Raw genomic sequence first — 25,457 nt, 5'->3', positions numbered from 1 at the left:
CCCACCAAAGGGTCTAACAAGTGCTATAGGGCAGCAGGAGAGCCGCCACATTGGTGCCGTGACCTTTTCATTTGGATCATCAGGATCAGCTCAACGCAGATCGCCGAGGGAGCTGCCAAGCATCATTAACGGTGGTCAGAAATAATTTAGTGCCAGTTAATTTTTTTTTTTTATTTAATGAGAAGCTGATTGTTATTGTATTATGTTAATAATTTGATTTGTTTTGTCACTACATAATTTGTTCAGCGTAGAAAAAAAAATGGCTCAGAAAATGAGTAAAAGTGAAACAAATGAGTATTCAAGACCTAATTTGGGCAGAGGCAGAGGATTTAGCCATAGCCCAAGTTGGTCTCCTATGGGGCAGTACTTGAGAGACAGTCCACACACTTCAACTCCTGTGTGTGACAGTGCTAGTCTTGAGCACTTAGCCGATATTGTAGGTCAGTTAGGCATACAAATAGGTGACTCAATAGCAACTAGGCTAATGACAGCAGGGCTTTTTGACAAAGATGCTGACAAGAAAAAAACAATGGATAATACAGTATCATGCTCAAGCAGACAAGACACACCACAAGTAACTGTACATGTTAAAACTGAACACGAGCCTAAAGTGTTCAGAGGTGACAGTTCTGACAAATTCTCAGTACAAGAGTGGGTCGACATGACTAAGACATGTCTAAAAAAACAAAACTGTGCATTGACTGATCAAGCGGAAGAGATCTTAAGCAGACTAATGGGCAAAGCCAGAGATGTAGTGAAGATCGCTCTAAGGAGCAACGAATCACTAGACGTGACACAGAATCCAGAGCTCATCTATGACATTGTCATACGCTACTTTAGTGAGTCCTCCTCATGTCTCCCTCTTGAAGACTTCTATACCACGTTGCCCAAGCCTCAGGAAAGCCCTGTTGATTACTGGATCAGGCTTAATAAAGCTGCAGACACAGCAGATGAAGGACTACGACGGCAAGGACGGAAAATGGAAAATATTAGTGGAGAAGTAGCTCGCATGTTTGTCAAACACTGCTCTGATCCAGAACTTTCATGTGTTTTTAAATGTAAACCAATTGGTGACTGGACATCAAGGGATATTCAAGCAAGAATTGATGAATATCAGAGAGAATTGAGGGCTTTGGTTAAACCTAACAGCCACAGCTACTTTAAGAGTCACCCTGTTTCAGTTATTGATGCTGAGTCACATCAAACAGCATATGTCACTCCTCCGGCTGGCATGGATATTAAGCCTATGTCTCCATGTCCTTCTTATGTTCCTGCCATGCCATACGCTGCTAATACCTGTCCAGTTCCAGCTTGCTTTCAGGCTCATGATCAGCACATCCAGTCACCTTCTCCTTCAAAAAGTGCGCATCAGTCAGATGGAATGGTACTTGGACGCATGATGAATATGTTGGAGCAAGTTCTGTTGAAAGTGGAACAACGCAATAGTGCCTCTCGAGCTCAGCAGCAAAGATTTCGTCCTGGCTTAAACTCTACCCCATGCAAGGTCTGTAAAGATGGGAGTCACACCACACTGTCCCATTGCAAGTCTGATCGTCTCTGCTTTAGCTGTCTAGCCCCTGGTCATTCCAAACAGCAATGCCCAGATAGACCTACAACAAGTTCAAGACTACCTCAGGGAAACTAGGCGACCTGTATTCAGTGGGGGAAAGTACAGGTCATAATGTAAACTCCCATTCAGACAAAATAGATGTTGAAGATTTTCTACAAACTACTGACTCTGTTTGTACAGATGGAAATGTAGACATTGTGTTTCAGAACACACAAATTGTTGGCCAGAGTGACAGTTTATTCTATACACCTGTGAAAATTAGCAACAAAGTGACACTGGGTGCGATGTTGGATAGTGGCTCAATGGCATGCACGATGAATGAATTCGCTGAGCGCACTCTACTTGACGCAGGTGCTGTAACTGAGCTTGACAGGTTTTCATGTGATGTCACATTAGTAGGCGTTGGAGGTCGACGTGTGAGTCCAAAATCAGCCTTTAGTGTTGAAATGGAAGTGTATGGTTGCAAAATGATTGTGCCTACTTTAGTAGTAGAAGGGCAGCACGATGAGTTAATTCTGGGAACCAATGTGATAAAACACATTTTAAGAGAATCCAAGAAATGTGACAGTTATTGGAGAGCCGTTTCCAAGCCACGTTGCCCAGACCCTGAAACAGAGCAGTTCTTGTCCATGTTGGCCGGTTTAAACCGCTGGAGTGGTAAAAACGTACCAGACAAAATAGGTACGGTGAAGTGTAATTCTGCCACCTACCTTGAACCTGGTCAAGAATATCTTGTATGGGGAAAGTTGCCGAAGACCACTTCAGTTTCACCAGGCAGTGCAGTCATGACTGAATGCACGTCATCTCATTCAGTTCCAAGAGGCATTATGGTAGCCAGAGTTATAACTCCTTTGTGGGGTGACAGATGGGTTCCTTTGAGGATCATGAACATTTCTGACAAACCTGTTTTACTGAGACGCAACGCAAAGCTTGCAGATGTCTTCCCCTGTGTCGCAGTAGAAGATTTTGAACTGACAAGCTGCCCTCAGAGCATTCCACCCAGCCATGCAGCACCTAATCAAGCGAAGGGTAGAGTATCCTCTGAAGAGAAGCTAGCATCTCTTGGTCTTGACAAAGTGGACCTAAGTCTATGTGATGTATCAGAGGAGTGTAGAACTGAGCTATCTGACCTAATTGTCCAGTATGAAGACATATTTTCACGCCATCATCTGGACTGTGGAAAAGCAGAAGGATTTGTCCATAGGATCCATCTCACTGATCAAAAACCATTCAGACTACCTTACCGGAGAGTTCCACCAAGCCAGTACCAAAAACTGAGACAGGTTTTAAATGAAATGGAGGAGAAAGAAATCATAGAGAAATCCACCAGCGAGTATGCATCACCTCTGGTACTCGTATGGAAGAAAAACGGGGAATTGCGGTTGTGTACAGATTTTCGTTGGCTGAATAAGAGAACTCTTAAGGACGCACACCCATTGCCTCACCAGGCCGACTGTCTGGCTGCACTTGGCGGAAATTCTTTATTCAGTACAATGGACTTGACTTCTGGCTTTTATAATATGCCATTACACGAAGATGACAGAAAATACTCAGCCTTTACCACCCCAATGGGCCTATATCAGTACTGCCGCCTTCCTCAAGGCCTTTCAAACAGCCCAGGAAGCTTCATGCGCATGATGACTGCTATTTTTGGTGACCAAAATTTCCTAAGTCTGTTATGTTACCTCGATGATTTGCTGATTTTCGCTCCTGATGAAAGAACAGCACTAGAACGCTTGGAAATGGTGTTCAACAGGCTCCGTGGGCATAATCTAAAATTGGCTCCCAAGAAGTGCCACTTTTTAAGAAAGTCTGTAAAATTCCTTGGGCACATTATAGACAAACGGGGTGTGTCTACTGACCCAAGCAAAGTAGATAGTGTCTCAAATATGTCCAAGGCAGATTTAATGGAAGCTGATGGTGTAACTCCTTCTGAGAAGCGCATTCGTTCGTTCCTAGGAATGCTAAATTACTATCAGCATTTCATCCCAAATTACTCATCTCTCGCTAAACCCCTCTTTTCATTGTTGACTGGCCAAAAGAGGAAGGTGAAAGGCCGTAAAGTATACAAGAGTGCTGTAACCAGCCGAAAACTGAGCTCATGTGACTGGACTTCTGATCATGACCGTTCTGTTGATGAACTTAAAGCAGCCCTTGTCAACTCTGTTGTGTTAGCTCATCCAGATTTTAGTCGCCCTTTTCTACTCTCTACTGATGCTTCTTTGGATGGACTTGGTGCTGTCTTATCACAGGTTCAGGAAGGGGAGACAAGAGCTAGGCCGATAGCGTTTGCAAGTAAGACACTAACCCGCTCTCAGAGGAACTACCCAGCTCACAGACTGGAGTTTCTTGCTCTCAAATGGTCAGTGTGTGACAAATTTAGCCATTGGTTAAAGGGGCACGAATTCACAGTTTGGACAGATAATAATCCGCTCACCCATATAATGACAAAGCCAAAACTCGATTGTTGTGAACAGCGCTGGGTGTCTAAGTTGGCTTGCTACACTTTCGATATCAAATATGTGCCAGGTCCACAGAATGTTGTAGCAGATGCCCTAAGTCGTGTCCCCTTCATCAAGTCACGTGTGAGCTACAGATTGTTACACGAACCATTTGAAACGCTGCTCAGTGAGGTCAGAGGAATGTCAGACTCCTTGGTTGAAGAAACATTCAGGTCTTCGAATGAAAGTACAAGTCAAGCATGTTCGCGTAATAATCAAAAGATCACTTCTGTACACCAGGCCCAGTCAGTATTCAATCTGTCTCAGTCAGTTTCAGCACAGGAAGTTTCCGCCATTTTTGACTCTCACAATGAATGGGAATTGGGAGCGAGAACTCGTGGAGTAGATATGGTACACCACCTGCCCCAACTTGTCCCTGATGGAATGGACAACTTGCCTGTTTTCTCAGCAAGAGAACTGCGTGATGCCCAGTGCCAAGACAGAACCCTTTCTCGTGTGTTGTTCTACGTAGAAAGAAACCGCAGACCTTCAAGGAGAGAGCGGTCAAAGGAGACAGTCCCAGTTTTGAGAATTCTGAAACACTGGGAAAAGCTCGTTTTACACAATGGTATCCTGTATAGGATCTCTCGTGATCAGATGTCAAAGGTGAGACGACATCAGTATGTGGTTCCTGAGTCTCTAAAAGACAAAGTTTTGAAAGGAGTTCATGAAAGTGCTGGTCACCAGGGCCAGTCTAGAACCCTCAGTATTGCCAGGCAGAGATTTTTTTGGCTGCACATGGACAGAGATGTTCGTGACCACGTCCGCCACTGTCAACGCTGTATTGTGAGCAAAGTGCTAGAGCCTGATGGAAGAGCACCCCTGGAAAGTATTGTCACCTCTAGGCCATTGGAACTTGTGTGTATTGACTTTTGGTCAGCTGAGGACTTGCACAATAAGTCTGTAGATGTTTTAGTTATAACTGACCATTTCACCAGACTGTCCCAAGCTTTTGTCTGCAAAGACCAGTCTGCCAAGCAGGTGGCAAAAGTCCTCTGGGATAGGTATTTTTGCATCTATGGATTCCCAGAGAGGATCCACAGTGATCAAGGGCCAAGCTTCGAGAGCGAGTTGATTGTTGAGCTCTTAAAATTGTCTGGCATCAGAAAATCACACACTACTCCCTATCATCCGATGGGAAACGGCTCCGTAGAACGCTTTAATAGAACACTTGGCAACATGATCAGAGCCCTGACACCTGAGGCAAAACTGAATTGGCCTAGACACTTACAGACGCTGACATTCATGTACAATTGTACAATTAATGAAACGACAGGTTATGCTCCATTTTTTCTCATGTATGGCAGAATTCCACGTCTTCCGGTAGACATTCTATTCAAGAATGTCTTGAATGATCCAGACATAAGCAGCTATGACAGATATGTAGCAGGACTTGCTGAGGATTTGAAGAAAGCTATGCTGATTGCACAGGAACATGCAAACAAAGAACAAAACAGACAAGCCAGACTGTACAACAGACGAGTTAAGGGTGCCACAATTGAAGTTGGTGACCGTGTGCTTGTAGCCAACAGAAGAGAAAGAGGCAAGAGAAAAGTGGCTGATCGCTGGGAATCAACAGTTTACACTGTCACTGACAAGAATGCTGGAACACACACATATAAAATACGAAACACACTTACTGGTCTTGAAAGAATAGTGCATCGAAATCTTCTCATGTTGGTAAACTTCTTACCTGTTCAGGATGTGCCTGCAGCCTCAAGTCCTGCATCTTTTGTTTCCTCTGAACACCCGTCCATCTCCGATGATTGCACAGTGATGCCACATGATCACTCACATGCTGAGCTAGAAAATTGCTCATCTGTAAGCAGTGATAGAACTGAAGTTGATCATGTTCAAGATGAACACACAGACTCTGACAGATCCGTGCAAACGATGGATGTATCTACTGTTCAAGACAGAGCAGATATCAATGCCTCACCTGTCCCTGCCCAGTCTGACCCAGAAGCAAGAACAAGAGAGTGGATCACACAGCTTCCCATCAATGGACAGCCCACAAATGCTTGTGACAGTAGCACAGTTAGTCCATTAACTGGTCTGACAAACCAAGCACCACCTAATAGTGAGATTGACAATTCTGATTCTGTCCCTTTCAGTCCTAGATATGACTGTGAGACAACTCAGGACTGTACAAGCTTATCTGGACCAGAGTGTCCTCCTGTAGCATCAGCTCAGTCTGTCAGCAGTAGAGACTCACAGCACACAAATGTGTCAATTTCTAATGATCAGATACAGCATTCTGACACAATTAATCAGTTAAGAACTCGGTTGGGACGTGTCATTAGGCCTGTAAACAAACTTCTTTACACAATGTCAAGACAGAAAGTCATTAATAATCTTTGGTAGAATGTTCAAACAGTTTATAAAAATATGTGGTTGAGACTATAAAAGGCTAAAATGAGTTTCAAAACAAAGTTATGTTTTTTTTTCTGTCTCTTTTGTTTCCCTGTTGCTGTACTTTTTTTTTTGTTTTTTTTGTTTTTTTTTGTATCTACTGTAATTATCTGCACTCTGTCACACTGAGAAACATACACAGTACATAGGCATTTATTGTTTAAAATTTATGGGTTAGTGTGGGATGTTTAAGGCATCCTACAACTGGTAGCTGGTTGGAGAACTTGACGTCATTCTCTTTCCACTTCATCCTTGATGGATACTTTAAAGTCAGTTTATATATATATATTTTTATATATTGAAACCCAAACTGTGTTTTTTTATGTATTGCAATTCCTGGTGTGTGGACAATTTTGTCAGAATTCAGTGGGGGAGGGTGTAACAGAGTTAAAAAGAACTGCATAAAATTATATGAATTCTCACAAAATTATTATTATATTAACCTTTAGTAAACAAAAGGGATTCTTGTTATATTTTTTTTTACTCCTGTTGGAGGCTGGTTAATGTGTTTTAACAGTAAAAAGGTGGTTATTTTTCTGTGCTTTTATTTTGAACGACAAATCCCTGCACCAGCAAGGCAACTGCATGTTTTTTTTTTTATTAATTATCCCCCTGCGCCCCCCGTAGCTCCAGAGGAGCTTGCAAGCAGCGCAGGAGGTAAGCAGAGCTGAGAAGCTCCGTAAAAAGTGCTGTTTTAAGCAGATATAAATATTTTTAAGACAAATTACCGGCAAAATTAGGTTTTATGTCAGTTCTGGTAACACTTCTATACATTTGTATTGAGTATTGAAGCATATTTTGCCTTATATTTACTTATTTCTGCCCCAGTTGGGTTTTCAGTTCTGAGTTACAGCCGTTTTGGCGCCAAAGCACTACATGTGCCTGAAAATGTATGCTCATGTGCTGTGTTTTCCTTTGTTTCGTATTTTATAGATATACATGCAGTTGCAGTCACTAAATAATCGGCTGGGATTATTTGTTTGTTTGTATGTGCAGGTATGTTGTGATTCTGTTCATTTAATTAGTGTAAATGTTCTGTTCTGTTATATATATATATATATATATATATATAAAGAGAAAAAAAAAACTTTCTCTCTCTCTATAAAAAAAAAAAACTATACGATCACATGTAACAGATTAAGCTGCTTATTTTATTTTATTTTCTTATTTTATTTTCTTAATTTTTTGTGCAGCTATATGTGTATTCAGTTCTTTTTCATACTGTTTGTGTATGTAAAGGGCTCCAGAGGAGCTTGCAAGCAGCGCAGGAGATATACATGCAGTTGCAGTCACTAAATAATCGGCTGGGATTATTTGTTTGTTTGTATGTGCAGAGTAATAAAGACCAGAGGAGAGAAAGAGACAGCCTGCCTCCCCGCGTCTTTCTAACTTCCCACCAAAGGGTCTAACAAGTGCTATAGGGCAGCAGGAGAGCCGCCACACCCACAAGCAAGAAATCCCAAACAAATCATAGAAGCCCACAGCCTAAGAATGGTTTTAAGCTGTCAAGAATATGTGGTGTACAGTTTGTGTACAGCAAAAAAAAATAATACAAGTTTTAATAATAAAATGAACAAATTAATTATAGACTAAACATTCAGACATTTCAGCCTATTTTATTCAGCCGATGTTTAATTTTTTTTTACGTCTGTTTAATCAGCCTATTTTATTCTTTCTTTTTTAAGCTTGAAACTCAGCGCAAGCAGGCACGGGAAGCTGTGTTAAAAAAGTTTAAACAGAACTAGGTTCTATTAACAGCAGCGTAACAGCCCAATAACAGCACAATGGTGCATCACTGTCTGTAGTTATGTCCTAATTAGTATTCTATTTGGTATCATGGCATAAAACCAGGAGAACAGTACAACAGAGTGTGTAAATAGGTTTTCCTTGTGGTAAACTGAGATGCTGGTGTTGTCCACTACAGTTCATTGCATGCATGTCTGTCTCCTTGTCTATGCTATCCTCTGGCTCTCTCCCTTTAAATCATATTTAGATCTACCAGAGTCATTAACCACACTCTGATAATGTTGCATATTGTCTGTTCTCCAGAACTCTTGTCAAAACTAATTTTATCTTTCTTCTTATTGACTTCCCACCTGTCTGGCCTGACATTGATGGAGGTTCAACCCTCAGGTCGTCCTGTCACATGTCCAGCCAGACTGATAAGGGTCTCTGAAAGTCACCCACCACAGATCAGCTGCTCACCTCCCAGTTTATGCCAACGGTCTCTGACTAGTTGCTCACTCTGCACTACAGATTACATTGAAGTTTACATGAACTCCAACTCAGACATTTTGAATGCTTCCAATGCTTCTGTGGCTATTATTCACCTGAATAAATTAGACCCATATGGATAAATAATGACTTTGAAACATTAATGTTTAAGATGTCTGACCAAAGGAAGATGGGTCCCCCCTTATAGATTAACATTGATAATACATGTTATAGTACAGGGGACATGTGCGTCTTGTCTCTTACCAAAATGTTTTTTTCTTCTCCAGCTCTAAGTGTGTTTTTCCTTCCCTCTGTTTTTTCTGGGGGTTCTGTATTGTATGTTCTATGTTTTGTCTGGTTCCCTGTCCTGCAATCAAATTTTTGATGTAAAAAGCGCTAAGTACATTAGATTTGATTTGATTGCCACTTGAAATGTAAGGAAACTCTTCTGTAATGCAGCTCCTTCTCTCTGATAGACAAACGCAAGACACGTTTTGGTGTGTGTGTGTTACCTGTTCATGTGTGACTGGAATTAGCCGTAGTTTGGACAGTTCCCTCAATGTGTTCAGGTCAGATCTCATGTCCAGTTTACAGCCAACTAACACCACCTTTGCATTCGGGCAATACTCCTGTGTCTCTCCCTGCCACTGCACACACACACACATACACACACACACCACAAAGAAGAAAATTCTGCATGGAAAAACACCAATGTCCACTTTATTAGGAATACCATCTATTACAGAATGCTACATTTGATTTACATTAATGCATGTTATTTTGCTTGTTGGAATTAGAGGTGGAGGAAGAGTTTACAGCCTACACATATGTAAAATTACTACTTTTCAACCTTTTGCCACATTTTAGGCTTCAAACATAAAGCTATGAAATTGGATTTTTTTATGAAGAATCAACAACAAGTGGGACACAATCGTTAAGTAGAAAGAAATTTATTGGATATTTAAATTTTCTTTTACAAATAAAAAACTAAAAAGTGAAAAGTATTGCCCCTCAAAATATAGATGGATCTTAAAGGTTAGCCCAAGCATTACCTACAATTACAATATTCTCTTTCAGTCGAGAGAAACACTACTGAGCTCAGAATCCAAGATGGCTATCCTGCACATCAACGGTGGTTACAGCAGTAGCACTTCAGCAGAGTTGATCACTTCTTTCTGTTTTTGTGTCATTAAATCAGTCACACAGCACAGTACAGCATCTTTCTGTGGACATTTTCATGGTGTTTGGCTGTGCAAAACAACTGGTACTGCTAAAGTTAATAAAAAATATATACATTTGGTTAAATGTGCTTTAAAACACAAGTAAAGATTGTCAAATCAGCATTGATTAACTACAAAGTCTTTAACTAACTGTTTTTGGAAAATGTTTTGAAAATAGTGAACAACAATAAAAAAGTTTCATTGGAATGCCATCAACTTAAGTGTGGTGTGTGGTTTATTGTATTTCTATTATTATTAAGCTGGCTTGAAAAAGCCAACCTTCTTGTTGTTTGTAATCTTCTTATTATTATTAGTAGTATTATTATCAGGAGTCCAAGCACTGTAGGTTCTGGATCCCTACTGAAATTGCTAAGAATTTTCTTATTAATATTCTTTCTTTTTCTTCCCTAGAAAAGGCTGTAGAGCAGTAACTTCAGTCATCTAAACTCCACATTTGGTATATAAGTAAAGTAATTTACACAATATTCAGTCAAACGAAAATACCTCAGGTGGCCTGATTGTGGCCCAATAGAGTAATGTTTTGCATTTGGGTAAATATCTAAGCAACTGTGACAGTAAAATTATTTTTGAATCTTATTCTGGCAAGTTCTGTGCATCAAATACTAACTGGAAGCTCTGCCCACATCCACCACTGCCATATTTAGCAAAAACTACAAAACACATTTTTTTACTGTTTGTGGATACTTTATTATATATCCCTATAGTATAGTTATCAAAATTCAAGATTCATGAAAAATATGTTTATATTTATAAACAACATTGCTGCTATATGGGGTGGAGCTTAGTTCACATATAAGCAATAGGTAGCGCTATAAAAACAAAAAATCTGTTTCTCAACAACTACTTCTCCAATTTATTAAGGAGGATTTTTTTTAAATATGACTCCAGTTTATAAAAAAAAATACAACATTTAAACTAGTCCCTGGGTTTGAATAAAATGTTTGCAGATCAGGTCTTAAAACGAAATTTGGAATGTCTAAGTACGAAAATAATAAGTTCGGTTTTATTGAATGTATTGGCTGCAGTACATAAATCTATCAGTTCAGAGTGGTTTGTGTTAACTGGTTAACTGCAACTGGTTCTATAACTTTATTGTAGATTATGGAATTGTGGCCAAACTAACCAATTACTTACACAAGGTTATCATGATACAAAACCTTTACTTTTTTTTTAATTATTCAAAAATAATGTTAATAATTCAAAGCTTGTAAATACTTGCAAGAAAGGTGCTGGGTTTCTCAACAATAAATTGCATGAGTAGCATCTTTCTAAAGTGCTTGCTCACCTTTGGACCACAAGGTTGTGAGTTTAATTCCAACCCCAGGCACCTCTGGATTTTTTAACATACAGTCAGGAAAATAAATATTTGAACACCCTGTGACTTTGTTCTCCAACTTGGGAAATCATAGAGAGGTCTGAAATGTTCATCATAGGTGCATGTCCACTGTGAGAGACATAATAAAAAAAATCCGGAACTCACAATGTATTATTTTTAAATAATTTATTTGTGTGTTACTGCTGCAAATAAGTATATGAACACCTGCCAATCAGCAAAAATTCTGTCCCTCAGAGAGCTGTTAGTCCACCTCTAAAAAGTCCACCTCCACTCCACTTATTATTCTAAATTAGAAGCACCTGTTTGAGGTTGTTAGCTGCATAAAGACACCTGTCCACCCCACACAATCAGTAAGACTCCAACTACTAACATGGTTAAGACCAAAGAGCTGCCCAAAGACACCAGAGACAAAATTGTAGACCTCCACAAGGCTGGAAAGAGCTACGGGGCAAATGCCAAGCAGCTTGGTAAAAAAAGGTGAAAACTGTTGGAGCAAAAATAGAAAATAGAAGAAGCTTAAAATGACTGTCGATCTCCCTCAGACTGGGGATCCATGCACGATCTCACCTTGTGGGATTTTTATTTTTATTAACCAAGTTGCTGCTATGTACCCAGGGCTGGACTGGGACAAAAAATCGGCCCTGGCATTTTTGGTTTAGACCGGCCCCTCATAATTAGCAGTGCACAAACGACTTGCAATTCATGTATAGAAGTATAATGTATCATCAACATATTAAATATAAGAAGTTTAATGTAGTGCTGGGTGGTATACCGTAGAAACATGCTGGGTGTTCAAATACTGTCACTCTAAATCATTGTTCCCAGCTGGGTGAAAGTAGGGAATTGTGGCTAAATACTGTAATGGTTCTAATGGCTTAACTTATTTATTAAAATATTTAGTTTTGTAAAGGAAACCGTGTTAAAGTTTCTGGTGTATCTCATTTTAAGGTCTGTGTTTACATTCTTTAGCTGTTTTTCTTTTGTGGGGCAAAAAGTAAACCCAATACTTATCAGAGCCTTAATTCAAAGCCTTAGTGTTTTATATTATATGTACTTCAAACAGTAGAGTAAGTCACAGCCTATATAAAAGCCCAGTCATGCAAAAATATATAAATAAATAATAATAAAAATATTGTGATATACTGTAAAACAATACTGTGATATGCATTTTTGGTCATACTGCCCAGCACTAGTTTAGTGTCTATTATTAACTCCACCATTTTTGTCTGCTCTGTGCAGATCAATTGATGTTTTATCCCTTTTTATTGAAATCATCTCTAATATGTATTTTCTGAATTTCTCTGATATAACAGCTCAATTCTGATTCTTCAGGTTAAAGGTGCTTCTTCCTTTAAACAGCTATAACATGTATTTGTATCAGGCTACAAACAGGGCTGCTTTATGAATCAATGCAACGCAACTATGGCTTTAAAACTTTTGATATCATCTTATTCTTATTCAGGGCGGGCATTTATTTAGCTAATATTACTTTTATACTTTTTTTACACTTACTTTAGTCATGCTTAAATTGCAATGCTTTACTTATCATTTATCAGTTAAAATCTGTTATTTCAGTAGTTTAAGTGCTTTTTAAAACATGTTGAACCACAGCATAGGGGCTACAAATTCAAACTACTATTCAGCCTTTCAACACACCTTAAACCTAAATATCTAAAATGCTATGATGCAGCCTAAAATGTACACTTGCTGCTCATCCAACATTTCCCAGTCTTGACCGCTATTTATCAGAATAAGGAGGAATGATTTTGGGAAGTATGCAAATACAGATTAATATTGATACTAATCAATCGCCATTGCTCATCATTCTCATGTGATAGAGCTAACGTTACCTCCATCACCTCGGAGTCCCTGTGTTATCCTAACTTTACTAATGTTACCTGTTTACGTGCTACACTTTTCCGCTCTGTCTGTTCCTCAATTTCTGTCACAAGCCTGCTCTCCCTGTCTACAACTCTGAGATGTGCCATCTGCAGAAATTCTCGGATGACACTGCCATCGTTGGGTGTGTGAAGGGTGGTCAGGAGGAGGAGTACAAGAGACAGGTGGATGACTTTGTTGCTTGGTGCCGACTGAACCAACTGCAGTTGAACATATCCAAGACCAAGGAGATGGTGGTGGACTTCCGTAGGTCTGGACTACCCTTGCAGCCAGTCTCCATCGAGGGGGTTGATGTGGAGACAGTAAAGACCTACAAGTACCTTGGTCTGCAGCTGGACAACAAACTGGACTGGTTAACAAATACAGACACCCTGTACAGGAAGGGACAGAGCCGGCTCTATTTCTTGAGGAGACTGCGGTCCTTTAACATCTGTAAGAAGCTTCTGCAGATGTTCTACCAATCAATCGTGGCCAGCATTCTCTTCTACGCTGTGGTGTGCTGGGGAGGCAACATGAAGAGGAGAGAGGTATCACGGTTGGAGAGGCTGGTCAGGAGGGCCGGGGCAGTGGTTGGACTCTCTGGTTACAATAGCTGAGAGAAGGACTTTGGATAAACTGCTTTCTATCATGAACAATGATAGTCACCCACTTCACACCATCATTATGAAGCAGAGGAGTGTGTTCAGCGGCAGACTGCGGTCACAGAGCTGCACAACAGACAGACTCAGAAAATCCTTCATTCCGAGAGCCATCAGACTCTTTAACACCTCCCATCGGGGGCAGGATGCTGCTGCCGACTGAGTTTAAAATTCCAATTGAAAATCTAGACAAATTTAAAACAAACACTAAAACAAACCCTCTGCCAAAGGGAAGGGAGATTCTCAAAATAAGTAAGCAGTAAGTAAATAAGTAAGTCACAAATCAGTGAAGGAAGAACAAGCTTAACTAAAAATCTTTGTGCTTATGTTTAGTACAAATTGCTTAAAATAAAGAAAATTCCAAGGGAGATAGAATAAGACAATTAGTTCTAAGATAAGTATAATAAGAACACACAACGCTTAGTTGGACAAAATTAGGATTAGAGAAATATATACATGAGTTGCCTTAAAATTAAAAAATGACATCATTTTTATGTGTGTGTGGGGTGTCTTTCATATGTCAAGATCAAATAATAGGCAGCCGCCGATAACTGAGTATGAGCGATTCTGAATACATTCGGTCACTCTACTGACATATGAGATCTCTGGTTTTACGGTAAGAAAGTATCTAATAAATTTTAAACATCTATATTAAAATAAAACCAAAAAAAAAAAACAGCTAAACTCAGCAATGAAACAGAGAATCAGTCATATTGTAGTCATCAAGTTAAGCATATAATGAAGAGTGGTAAAGAAAGGTAGAATAAATGGAACAGAAACTATGAAGGCGCACTTAAAAACTTTTAATTTTCACAAAAATTGACAGTGCGTCTTATAATACGGTGCGCCTTTTGTATGGATTTTACTCGTCAGGTTGTAAGGAGCAGTAAACACACACTCCGTGCAGCGTTATAGAGAGTTTCAGTGCTATACAGAGTCCAGAGCCGTGCAGCTCCGAGGCTGAGCAGCAATAGCATTAGCTAGATGCTAACCGCTAAGCTAGCTAGCTTATTCACTGAGATCAGTATTATCTAAATTTTACTCGTCAGGTTGTAAGGAGCAGTAAACACACACTCCGTGCAGCGTTATACAGAGTTTCAGTGCTATACAGAGTCCAGAGCCGTGCAGCTCCGAGGCTGGAGCAGCAAATAGCATTAGCTAGCTTATTCACTGTTCAGAGATCAGTATTATCTAAATTTTACCCGTCAGGTGTAAGGAGCAGTAAACACACACTCCGTGCAGAGCCGTGCCGCTCCGAGGCTGGAGCAGCAATAGCATTAGCTAGATGCTAACCGCTTAGCTAGCTAGCTTTTTCACTGTTCAGAGATCAGTATTTTCTAAATTTAGCACTTTTAATACTGCTGGAGCAGTATTATTAGAGTTAGATGCTAATCGCTAAGCGTTCACCGTTCAGAGGTGAGTTATCGGCCTGTAAGTCTGTGCTGCTTTGCCTGGCTAGCATTAGCTAGATGCTAAGCGCTAACTCTCTCAGAGGTGAGTTTTATCAGCCTGTAATCTGCTTGTTTACCGTGTTAAAACAAGCTACGGGGGACGAATCGCTAGCTAATATCTCACTGTCTTACCAGAACACGCAGGATTACTCAGTGTAACGCTGTCGTTTAAGTTTGGGTTAACTTTACTAGTTTAGGTGACTAGCTAGCGTGCTAGCGGATAGCTATGCTAACGCTGGTGCAGCAAGCCTTAGTGGACATCTGGAAATCTAAGCTTACTGTAAATAAACTGAAGCACGTTACTCACCCAAATAAACAGTTTTCAGGAGAGGAATCTGTGTAGATTAATATCCAGCACTCGTTTGACTTTGAAATAGCTAGATTTTGTATACTGAGACGCTCCACCGGCAAGCGACCACCCCCGGTGGGGGAAGGGAAACATGGCGCCACCCCTGTTCACTTTGATACTTTGGCACCCTTTCTAGTGTCACTTAACTCGCCTTATAATGCGATGCGCCCTATGTATGGAAAAATAGCAGAAAATAGGCGTTCTTTGATAGTGCGTCTTATAATACGGTGCGCCTTATAGTCCGAAAAATACGGTACTCAGATATACAGAACATAGGGCTTTATCAAACACAAACACAACCTTATACCCACATACCCCTCACACTTGCTCGTACCCTCACACACACACATACTTACACAACACCTACACACACATAGGTTTAGGTCCTTTACATTAATTAACATTTAATGAGTAAAAGAGAAAAACTTATCAAGAGAAATATTTTCATGAAGGCTAATATGAATATGGCAGGGACAAAATTTCAATTAATGTTATCCAAGGGGCTTGATACAGAGTCATAATTAAAAAAAACATATGGTTAGATGGCACAAATTAATAAAAGACTTTAGTAAGCGATGGCCAGTACAGGGTATATATATATATGCCAACTCATTAAAAATCTGGAAGAAAGAAAGGTAGTAAAAACAAAAGAACAAATTCTGAAACAGCAGAGAAGATTGGCTGTGTTAAAAGCATTTAAAGGTCAAGCGCTACAATTATAGAACAAAGGCAACAAAATCTCAAAGAAGAAGAACCAAAGCTGTGGATCGATTGCATAATTCTATTCCTGTCACTGCAGTGTGTTAGTTTGTTATGCTAACTGGCTAGCATTAGCCAACGAGCTAATGCGCTCTGCAGGGCCTCTAGAGATATGGCGATATATTCACCCTCTGGTATACCGTATGAACCGGTATACCACCCAGCACTATTTGAAACTCTTCTCTGAGGCTTTACACTTCGCTTACAGAGGATGATGATACCAACTAACAAAATGAGTCAGAATGGAAAGCACCAACAAGATGACCTTATATATCAGTCAGGCACAGTGATAAGCCCTACCCTGCTTAAGTCACATGACTGGAAGAGGATGAGACTTAGATAATTAGCATGTCTCACAATGTCCAACCACCCACCAAGTTTTATTCCTGTTGACTGTTTCTTCTGGGTGCAGCTATATAACGTGTGTACAGTATATAACACAGTATCAGTCTGTGATCTGTTTACCTTTTTCAGTACACTTTCCAGCGTCTCAGGCCGACTGACGTCGAAGCAGATAAGTACGGCATCCGCGTCCGGATACGCCAAAGGTCGAACATTATCATAATAGGAGGAACCTGAAAATACACACACACACATTTACTTATACATAAAAAATATATATTTATGCATATGCAGTTCTGCTAATACCACAGTATGTGTCTGAAGAGTAACAAGAAAAGGCGAGCAGTCAGGGATGATAATGGAATGAGCAGTGAGATAATAATCCATTAGCTTGATAATAGTTAATTAAAAAATGATTACCTGTCATTACGACTTTAGTTGGCTATATTATAAAATTTAAAATCCCTTTTTAAAAGCTCTATTAGGCCAATTTAACTGGTGTTTTTAGTGTTAAACACAAATTAATCACGTTACCAGCTTCCTCCTGGGATTAACCCTTTCATAGAGTCTGGTGACAGTTATATTTAGCAATATAAATACAGCATTGCTATTGTTGTGTTTAGAAGGTAGATTATGTTTTATTTATTTATTCTGAAATATGGATTAAATCTCCTATGCCCATTCATCGATGTCTCTCTTCCACTAAAACACACACACACATCACGTGTTTTGTCTGCTACCTGCCTTATTAACACATTTATGTTAAAATTTAGTTGTAAAAGTAGTTAGAGTTAATTTCCTCTCTTAAAGTTTGTTCAACGTGAACACTCTCACTGTAACCTTAACTCAGTAGATTAAGAGATTCTTACTTAATAATTAACAAAACTACAAAATTACTCTATCCACTTTGAAATGTGTAACGCAGTGATTTATCTGATTGACACCACTAGTTAACTGACATGCAGCTGATTGCTTCTTTTTGAACAATGCTTTTTTTTTAATAAAGAAAGAAGACATGTTACCAGGCCATTTAAAGCACAATCCAGTTGCAATCTTTAGTTTTACTGCTGTGATCTAGCAGACCACCCTCTGGTGCCAAAAAGAAACATTATTCAGATCATCCACAGCAAAAGGTTGAGATTCTCAGAATGTAACAAACGGTTACAAGTCTGCAATGTGGAATGTACTTTTAAACAATTAAAAAGCGTACAGGTAAAGTGAAGCAAAAACTCGGCTTTCTGTATTGAAACGGTGTACATTGATATGATATACAGATATGCGTTAGTGAGTACACTAAATCTATGACACTTACTTTTTATCTTCAAATCATTGGCCAATGCATCGTACATTAAGAAAATAACACAATTTACCAGACTCACTCTAGTGAAACTGAGAGTTTTTGCTGAACTGGAAAAGTCTAGAAACTCTAGGGCTGAGCTCACTGTCATCACTCAATCCTTTTAAAAGCCTAGGGCCCTATCTTAGTGCTCACTATGCTCAGTGTTATCTTACATCCCGCCAACCCGCCAGGTGTGAAAATAAACATTTTCACACCTTCCACCTGATTCGTTTAATAACAACAGCACGTGGTCTGGAAATTAGGTGTGCTCAGGTAACTTTCTGGCTTGTTGCTGTCTTGGTGGGAGAAAACACAAGTAGAATGTCGATGAAGAATAGAGCTGAGACCTCATTTAAAGCACAGCCATCCAGCCCAATTTTCTGAGCTGAATATTGTATTGAATATGAATATTTTTCCCCCAGAAAGATCCTGCCTCAAGCCTCCACAAGGTAAACATGCTGGTGTTCCTTGCTCGGAATTTGTCTGACAGTTACATAAAAAAATACATTTATAGCAGGAGCTATGGCCTGCTGAGCCAATGGTTTCCTTGATTATATGGACACGTGTTTTTGAGCTAATTTGTTTTTTACTGCATATACATATATGATGAGAAATAATAATTTGCAAGTGCCTTTGTGTTATAACCAGAGTTAAACAAAAATAATAAATTACTATTTGTTGTTACTTTATTATTTTTTTTATAATGGGCTGTTTAATATTTGGTGCAGTTCTCTCAGAACTTGGTTGTACTTTACTTGTTTTATTTATTTAGGATATAATATTTTTATATTGGAAGCCCAATATAAATGGTATTAATTAAGTTAGTTTCACTGTAAAATGGTCTAACAGTATTAATATGTTAGTATATTATTACTGTGGCACTAAAATGACAATATTATAGTTTATCGCAATAATTTCTGGGACAATATATCATCCTGAAAATGTTGTTATCTTGACAGGCCTAATGCAGAAAGTCTCTTGTATAATATTTTTTTAAAAAATGAAGTGATTTTATCTCAGTAAGTTCTTTAACTCCTAAGAGGCATTCTCTCACTACCTCTGCGCTGGCAAGCCTACGTCAACACACAAATGATCTGGTGACATAACACACATATCATCACCTGTAATAAAGTGTCTAAGTGAAGAACAATCCTGAAAATTGCCTGAATTTTTGGGCTCTCTGGCCTAACTACAACAATAACCACAGCTATATCTTTTGTGAACATGCTTTTTGCCTCATGTTCTGGGGTTTGATAACAGGGGAAATACACTGTGCTGGGTAGATTAGTAGGTTCTGGGGTTTGATAACAGCACTGTGCTGGTGAGATTGGTTTGTTCTGGGGTTTGAATAAAGATGGATGGCACTGTGCTGGTTAGATTAGTAGGATCTGTTGTTTTAATACCAGATAGATGGAGCTGTGCTGGTTAGATTAAAAGGTTCTGGGGTTTGATAACAGATGGATGATGCTGTGCTGGTTTGATTAGTAGGTTCTGATGTTTGGTAACCGATGGATGGCACTGTGCTGGTTAGATTGGTTGGTTCTGGGGTTTAATTAAAGATGAACAGCACTGTGCTGGTTAGATTATTAGGTTTTGGGGTTTGATAAAAGATGGATAGCACTGTGCTGGTTAGATTAGTAGGATCTGAAGTTTTAATAACAGATAGATAGAGCTGTGGTGGTTAGATTAAAAGTTTCTTGGATTTGATAAGAGATGATTGGTGCTGTGCTGGTTAGATTAGTAGGTTCTGGGGTTTGATAACAGATAGATGGTGCTGTGCTGGTTAGATTAGTAGGTTCTGGGGTTTGATAACAGATGGATGGAGCTGTGCTGGTTAGATTAGTAGGTTCTGGGGTTTGATAACAGATAGATGGTGCTGTGCTGGTTAGATTAGTAGGTTCTGGTGTTTGATAACAGATGGATGGAGCTGTGCTGGTTAGATTAGTAGGTTCTGGGGTTTGATAACAGATGGATGGAGCTGTGCTGGTTAGATTAGTAGGTTCTGGGGTTTGATAACAGATAGATGGAGCTGTGCTGGTTAGATTAGTAGGTTCTGGTGTTTGATAACAGATAGATGGTGCTGTGCTGGTTAGATTAGTAGGTTCTGGGGTTTGATAACAGATGGATGGAGCTGTGCTGGTTAGATTAGTAGGTTCTGGGGTTTGATAACAGATAGATGGAGCTGTGCTGGTTAGATTAGTAGGTTCTGGGGTTTGATAACAGATAGATGGAGCTGTGCTGGTTAGATTAGTAGGTTCTGGTGTTTGATAACAGATAGATGGTGCTGTGCTGGTTAGATTAGTAGGTTCTGGGTTTAATAACAGATAGATGGAGCTGTGCTGGTTAGATTAGTAGGTTCTGGGGTTTAATAACAGATAGATGGAGCTGTGCTGGTTAGATTAGTAGGTTCTGGTGTTTGATAACAGATAGATGGTGGTGTGCTGGTTAGATTAGTAGGTTCTGGGGTTTAATAACAGATAGATGGAGCTGTGCTGGTTAGATTAGTAAGTTCTGGGGTTTGATAACAGATGGATGGAGCTGTGCTGGTTAGATTAGTAGGTTCTGGGGTTTGATAACAGATAGATGGAGCTGTGCTGGTTAGATTAGTAGGTTCTGGTGTTTGATAACAGATAGATGGAGCTGTGCTGGTTAGATTAGTTGGTTCTGGGGTTTAATAACAGATAGATGGAGCTGTGCTGGTTAAATTAGTAGGTTCTGGGGTTTAATAACAGATAGATGGAGCTGTGCTGGTTAGATTAGTAGGTTCTGGTGTTTGATAACAGATAGATGGTGCTGTGCTGGTTAGATTAGTAGGTTCTGGGTTTAATAACAGATAGATGGAGCTGTGCTGGTTAGATTAGTAGGTTCTGGGGTTTAATAACAGATAGATGGAGCTGTGCTGGTTAGATTAGTAGGTTCTGGGGTTTAATAACAGATAGATGGTGCTGTGCTGGTTAAATTAGTTGCAGAATTCAGCTATCGGCTCAATGCTAGCTAACAGCCAATCTCAGTAGTTGGCTGATTGGTTGGTTGATTTATTGATTGATTTATTTTCCTGTAGTTATTGTAATTAGTCGATTTGTGGTCAGATTAAAGGTCAGAATGGCAGGCCTGGGACTAAACGGTTTTAAGTTTGATGGACAGAAATGTGCCTACTCCTTACTGCTGAAAGGTTAACGATGAAGTAACTGTTATAGTACAACCAACACTGTAATATTGATCAGACAATATGTTGTGCTGCCTCTCCAGCAGATTTGTTTAAAAATATAACACATCTCCAGTTCAACATCGGGGTCTCAGCCAGAGGACGAGGACAATAACAGAAAGGTCTTTTATAAAGAAGACAAAATCAAGCAAATTAGTTAAACTCCAGTCTCCTGCAGATCCGGTAGCATCTAGTCACTGCTTTCATCTACACAAAATAAAAACAGAGGTGATACCATAACCTCTGTCTGTGCTCGTCCCTAAGCTGGTGAGAAAGAAACTCTAAAGTTTATTAAAAACCTGTTCAGCATTTCTGGCTGAACTAAAAAAATATTTTATTCCTTCGCCACCACTAAACCCTAGTTATGAAGATGCTGAGCTGCATAAAAAAAGACACCCCATTAAAACAGAAATTGAAAAATACATTATATGTATTTTGAACTAAAATGAAAGTTCTACACAGAGAAGCATCCAGTGAACGGAAGTTCTGCAGGATATAACCTTTCAGCTTTATTTTCAAAATGTGTAACCCTGACGCTCTTTTCAGGCCTGTATGAATGTTCCTTGTAGCCTGTCTTGGAACGGCTTGACGGCTCTCTGCAGGAATGTCTCTAATTGGTCCCACATGATAGCCGTGACAGCCAAGACACTGTCCATATCCTGGCCAGAGAGAAGGGAACAGGAGAAGATGAAAGCGACAATAGTAAAGGTAAAAGAGTTCTAGTAGTTTCAGCCTGTTAATTTTTAAACAGATAGAGAACCCACCTCTTCCGCCAACGCATTTATCTGTCTTCATCTTTTTGCACCTTCCCAGTTGTTTTCCTACAAACATAACCCTGTTTGGACAATGGTTCCGTGGGAGGTTTGGGAGAGAACAACTTTGTGCTGAAGAAATCGTATCACAGCAACCCTGGTGAGCCAGCTAAAAGACTTCTTTGTGCAAGCCTGAATGAAGGTGAGGGGCGGTGGGACAGGGTTTGGGGGGGTAAGGAAGCCTGGAGATTGAGTGGTTTATTTCCATTTTTTTTCTCTGCAGTATAATGGTAACAAGTTAAATCAGTTTGCTGATGAAAGAGAAAAGGCTGAAAGTGATTCCATCACTGTGCTACCATGGAGAAGCTCCAACATGCCCAGTTTCTGATTAAGTCTCTCAGAGGGCTGGGAAAGGGCCCTCTTGTTCAGCCTTTGGAGTAGAAATAATTTTTTTGAAAAACTCTTTAAACTTAAAATAGAACTTTGTGGAACAAAACTCTGGCAAGCTAAATGGCCAATCAAAGTTCAGCCAGCTTACTTTAATTCCAATAAAATATATTCTTATTTTAATAATGGTTTTACATTATACAATAAGCAGGCAGAGCACAATTATTAAACGCACAACAACAAGAACAACAACAACAACAACAAGAAGCAGAAGAAGAAGAAGAAGAAGAAGAAGAAGAAGAAGAAGACGACGAAGAAGAAGAAGAAGACGAAGAAGAAGACGAAGAAGAAGAAGAAGAAGAAGCAATGAGACACAGCAGGCAGAAAGAGTTTGGATAAACACATGAGAGGAATAATAATATAAGAGGAAAAATGGATATTGTATTATCTGCACTGATCAATGACTGTAAATGTGATAGGGGAGTCTGAAAATGCTGATATACTGAAGCGTCACAATATTATGTTTTGCAATATTATATTAATTCTCAGGAATAAAGTTTTGATAACTAATTAATAGCTTATATGCATGGAATGGTGATTCATTTAGTGTTTTAATTTATAGATAGCAGGCTTGTCTTTAAGTCTTAATATACTGCAACATTTTGAATCATAACTATTATATCGTGGTAAAAGCAAGAAGTCAGTTTAGATCTAACTGATATTTCAGACCTTGTAATCAAGAACTTGTTTTTGTCATTTTAGACATTAGGACTGTACAGGCAGGCTGTTCTGCTACATGCAGATTTTAAAACTGTATAATGTTAAGCTCAACACCCAGTTTCATCAGAGGATGACACAGGTTAGCCCTTCATTACTCACCAGACAATATTCAATGTTCGATAAGGGTAATAAAACAACAGTGCTTTTTTTGCTAATCATGATCAGTGGTACCAAGTTTTCTGAAATGCACTGTGCCTTGTGCCATTCTGCAGACCTGCTCTGAATCAGCAGCTCCGTGGGCCCAGGTGGGCTGAGGTTCAGCTGAGAATGCCTGACGCTGTTGTGCTTGGTTTATTTGGCAGCACTGGCTGGGTTTGCAGGGAAATGTGTAGTTTTGGTTCAGTTACTGTAAGGTTTTGTCCTGGGTTTGTTTCTGTTTTTTAAGGTAACTTTCTCTTTTTTATATACTGACAGACTGTACAGAATGTTCATACATTTACAAAAAAGACTAGAAGGGAATGGGGCCCGTGTAAAAAAAAAGATTTTGGAAATCAAGTTTACCTTAAACAAAACACTGAAGAAGGAGATTTGATCTGAAGCTTAATGTTCAAACAAGATCATGACAAAACTAAGAATCAAATTAAAAACAATAATGAATTTACAAGTGAATTAAACACGTAAACTTGTGCAGCTGTTGCCATAGTTGTGGAGGTTTAACATGAGTAATTTACCTACGCACTATAATGGACGAGGCTAGCATAAATCTACGGTGGTGATTGTGGTGTCCCAAATAGTTAAATACAGTCAAATACAGTTTTTCAGCTTTAGGTAGGAAATAAACCAGGACATCAGAGTACAAAGTTTACCTAGAAATATGTTACATCTGCATCAGGTGGGTGATTCTTATGTTCTACAAACCGGCTTGAGGAGTTGTTGTGCTGCAAGTGAAACCAGGTGAGAGTTGGAAACAGAAGCTGAAGAACAGGTAAAACATGCTCCTGTTTATCTGCTTTACCTGATGCTTTAAACACTAGCAGGCAATCACATGAGCCATTACCTGAAAGGAAAAGAAAAGTGTGGGTAAAACTACACCTGTTCACCTGAAGGCTTGGGATGAAAGAATGTTAAAGAGGATGTGAGGTGTTAATTTACCACATCAAACTATTCGACAGCAGACTGCGCCATTCTCTATCTACACAAATAAATACATTTAAAGGTCTCAGTCCATCAGTTTTTTAATTCATTGAAAAAAACACTGTGTATTAAGAACTTTGATTTGAATTAATGCCATGTGAGCTATTTTTGGTGAAAAAAAGTGCACCAATGTTTTTGTATAGCCCTGCTTCATTTCACTGAATTACTGGTCTCTGAAGAAAGACACGATTTGGCTGTTGTTCGTGAATAATCATACATGCAAACATATTGCCTCTGATTAACTAACAGCACTGCAGCAGAGAACTCTACCTGCCCCTTCAGAACATCATGTTCTCAGCAGCCGAAAGAAATGTTATCAATGCCACGGGAGAGTTGTCAAACTGTGCTTCCCTAATATATATAAGGTCCAGGTAAAATTAACTGGAAATCCAATTTAAACCTACAGTTACTTACACAATATTTACATTAAGTTAACATTAACTACCTGGTGTAAACAGATCTGAGGAGGTCCCAAACCAGGTGGGTGAGGCCATGATCGAGCTGACAGACACGATGCTCTGAAGAACAGTTTGATATGCAGCATGTATATACCACTCAGAGAGACCTATTTCACAAAGAACAACAAAAAGTGTATTTTAGCGGAAGGAGACCATTAATAATTACTATGTTGATCATTTGACAGTAAAGCATTGTGGGCCAACCATTAGGCCTATAAGCCTCAGGTTCAGCCTCTGTTCACTGTAAGCAGGGCACTTCACCTGGGCTTTCATTAAAAAGGAAATTACAGATTTTTTCCTCTCACTAACCAAGTAGGCGTTAATTATCTGAAGTTTACTTTTAGTTTTATGATTAAGTAATTTCCCTCTAAGCAGATGTTATGTACTCAAAATGTCTTTCTAATAATAAGTAAAAAATCATGTTAATTGTGTTTGGATTCAGGCACAGTGCTAATTAGTAAGCGAATAGTAACTATTAGTCGTTAGCTACATCACCATCACTAACATCAACTAAAGCTCGTTATTACAATTCTAAACGACTGGCTTTCCTTGGTTCAAGAATGTTAAAACCAAGTCTAAAGTGAGCCAAGACACAAAAAGCATCTGTAGTCAAATCAGAGTCTAAAAAGGCAAATGCTAATCCTGTTTACACATGATTACATCATTTGACTAGCAAATTGACTATCACAA

General features: G+C 39.2%; 1 protein-coding gene and 1 long non-coding RNA gene across 3 annotated transcripts in view; one reads left to right on the top strand and one right to left on the bottom strand.

Moving 5' to 3' along the window:
* Window positions 1-25,457, bottom strand: part of LOC103022107 (rho-related GTP-binding protein RhoN) — a 69,190-nt gene that overhangs the window by 14,922 nt on the left and 28,811 nt on the right. The window contains exons 3-4 of the mRNA XM_049464763.1: window positions 16,836-16,945; window positions 9,210-9,344 (exon numbers count right to left, since the gene is read on the bottom strand). Of these exons, the coding sequence (XP_049320720.1) occupies window positions 9,210-9,344; window positions 16,836-16,945 (245 nt within the window). The remainder of the gene's footprint in view (window positions 1-9,209; window positions 9,345-16,835; window positions 16,946-25,457) is intronic.
* LOC125781246 (uncharacterized) lies at window positions 19,818-20,970 on the top strand. Of its 2 annotated transcripts, none has more exons than XR_007424461.1 (4): window positions 19,818-20,101; window positions 20,204-20,305; window positions 20,611-20,661; window positions 20,916-20,970. It is a non-coding gene; the product is annotated as an uncharacterized LOC125781246 (long non-coding RNA). The 2 variants fall into 2 exon arrangements; XR_007424460.1 differs by lacking the exon at window positions 20,916-20,970 and adding an exon at window positions 20,764-20,821.

This window comes from Astyanax mexicanus, chromosome 15, assembly GCF_023375975.1.
Source record: "Astyanax mexicanus isolate ESR-SI-001 chromosome 15, AstMex3_surface, whole genome shotgun sequence".
In the NCBI taxonomy this organism is placed as follows: domain Eukaryota; kingdom Metazoa; phylum Chordata; class Actinopteri; order Characiformes; family Acestrorhamphidae; genus Astyanax; species Astyanax mexicanus.
Note: the sequence above shows the minus strand (reverse complement) of the source record. Positions and strands in the feature narration are given on the sequence as shown.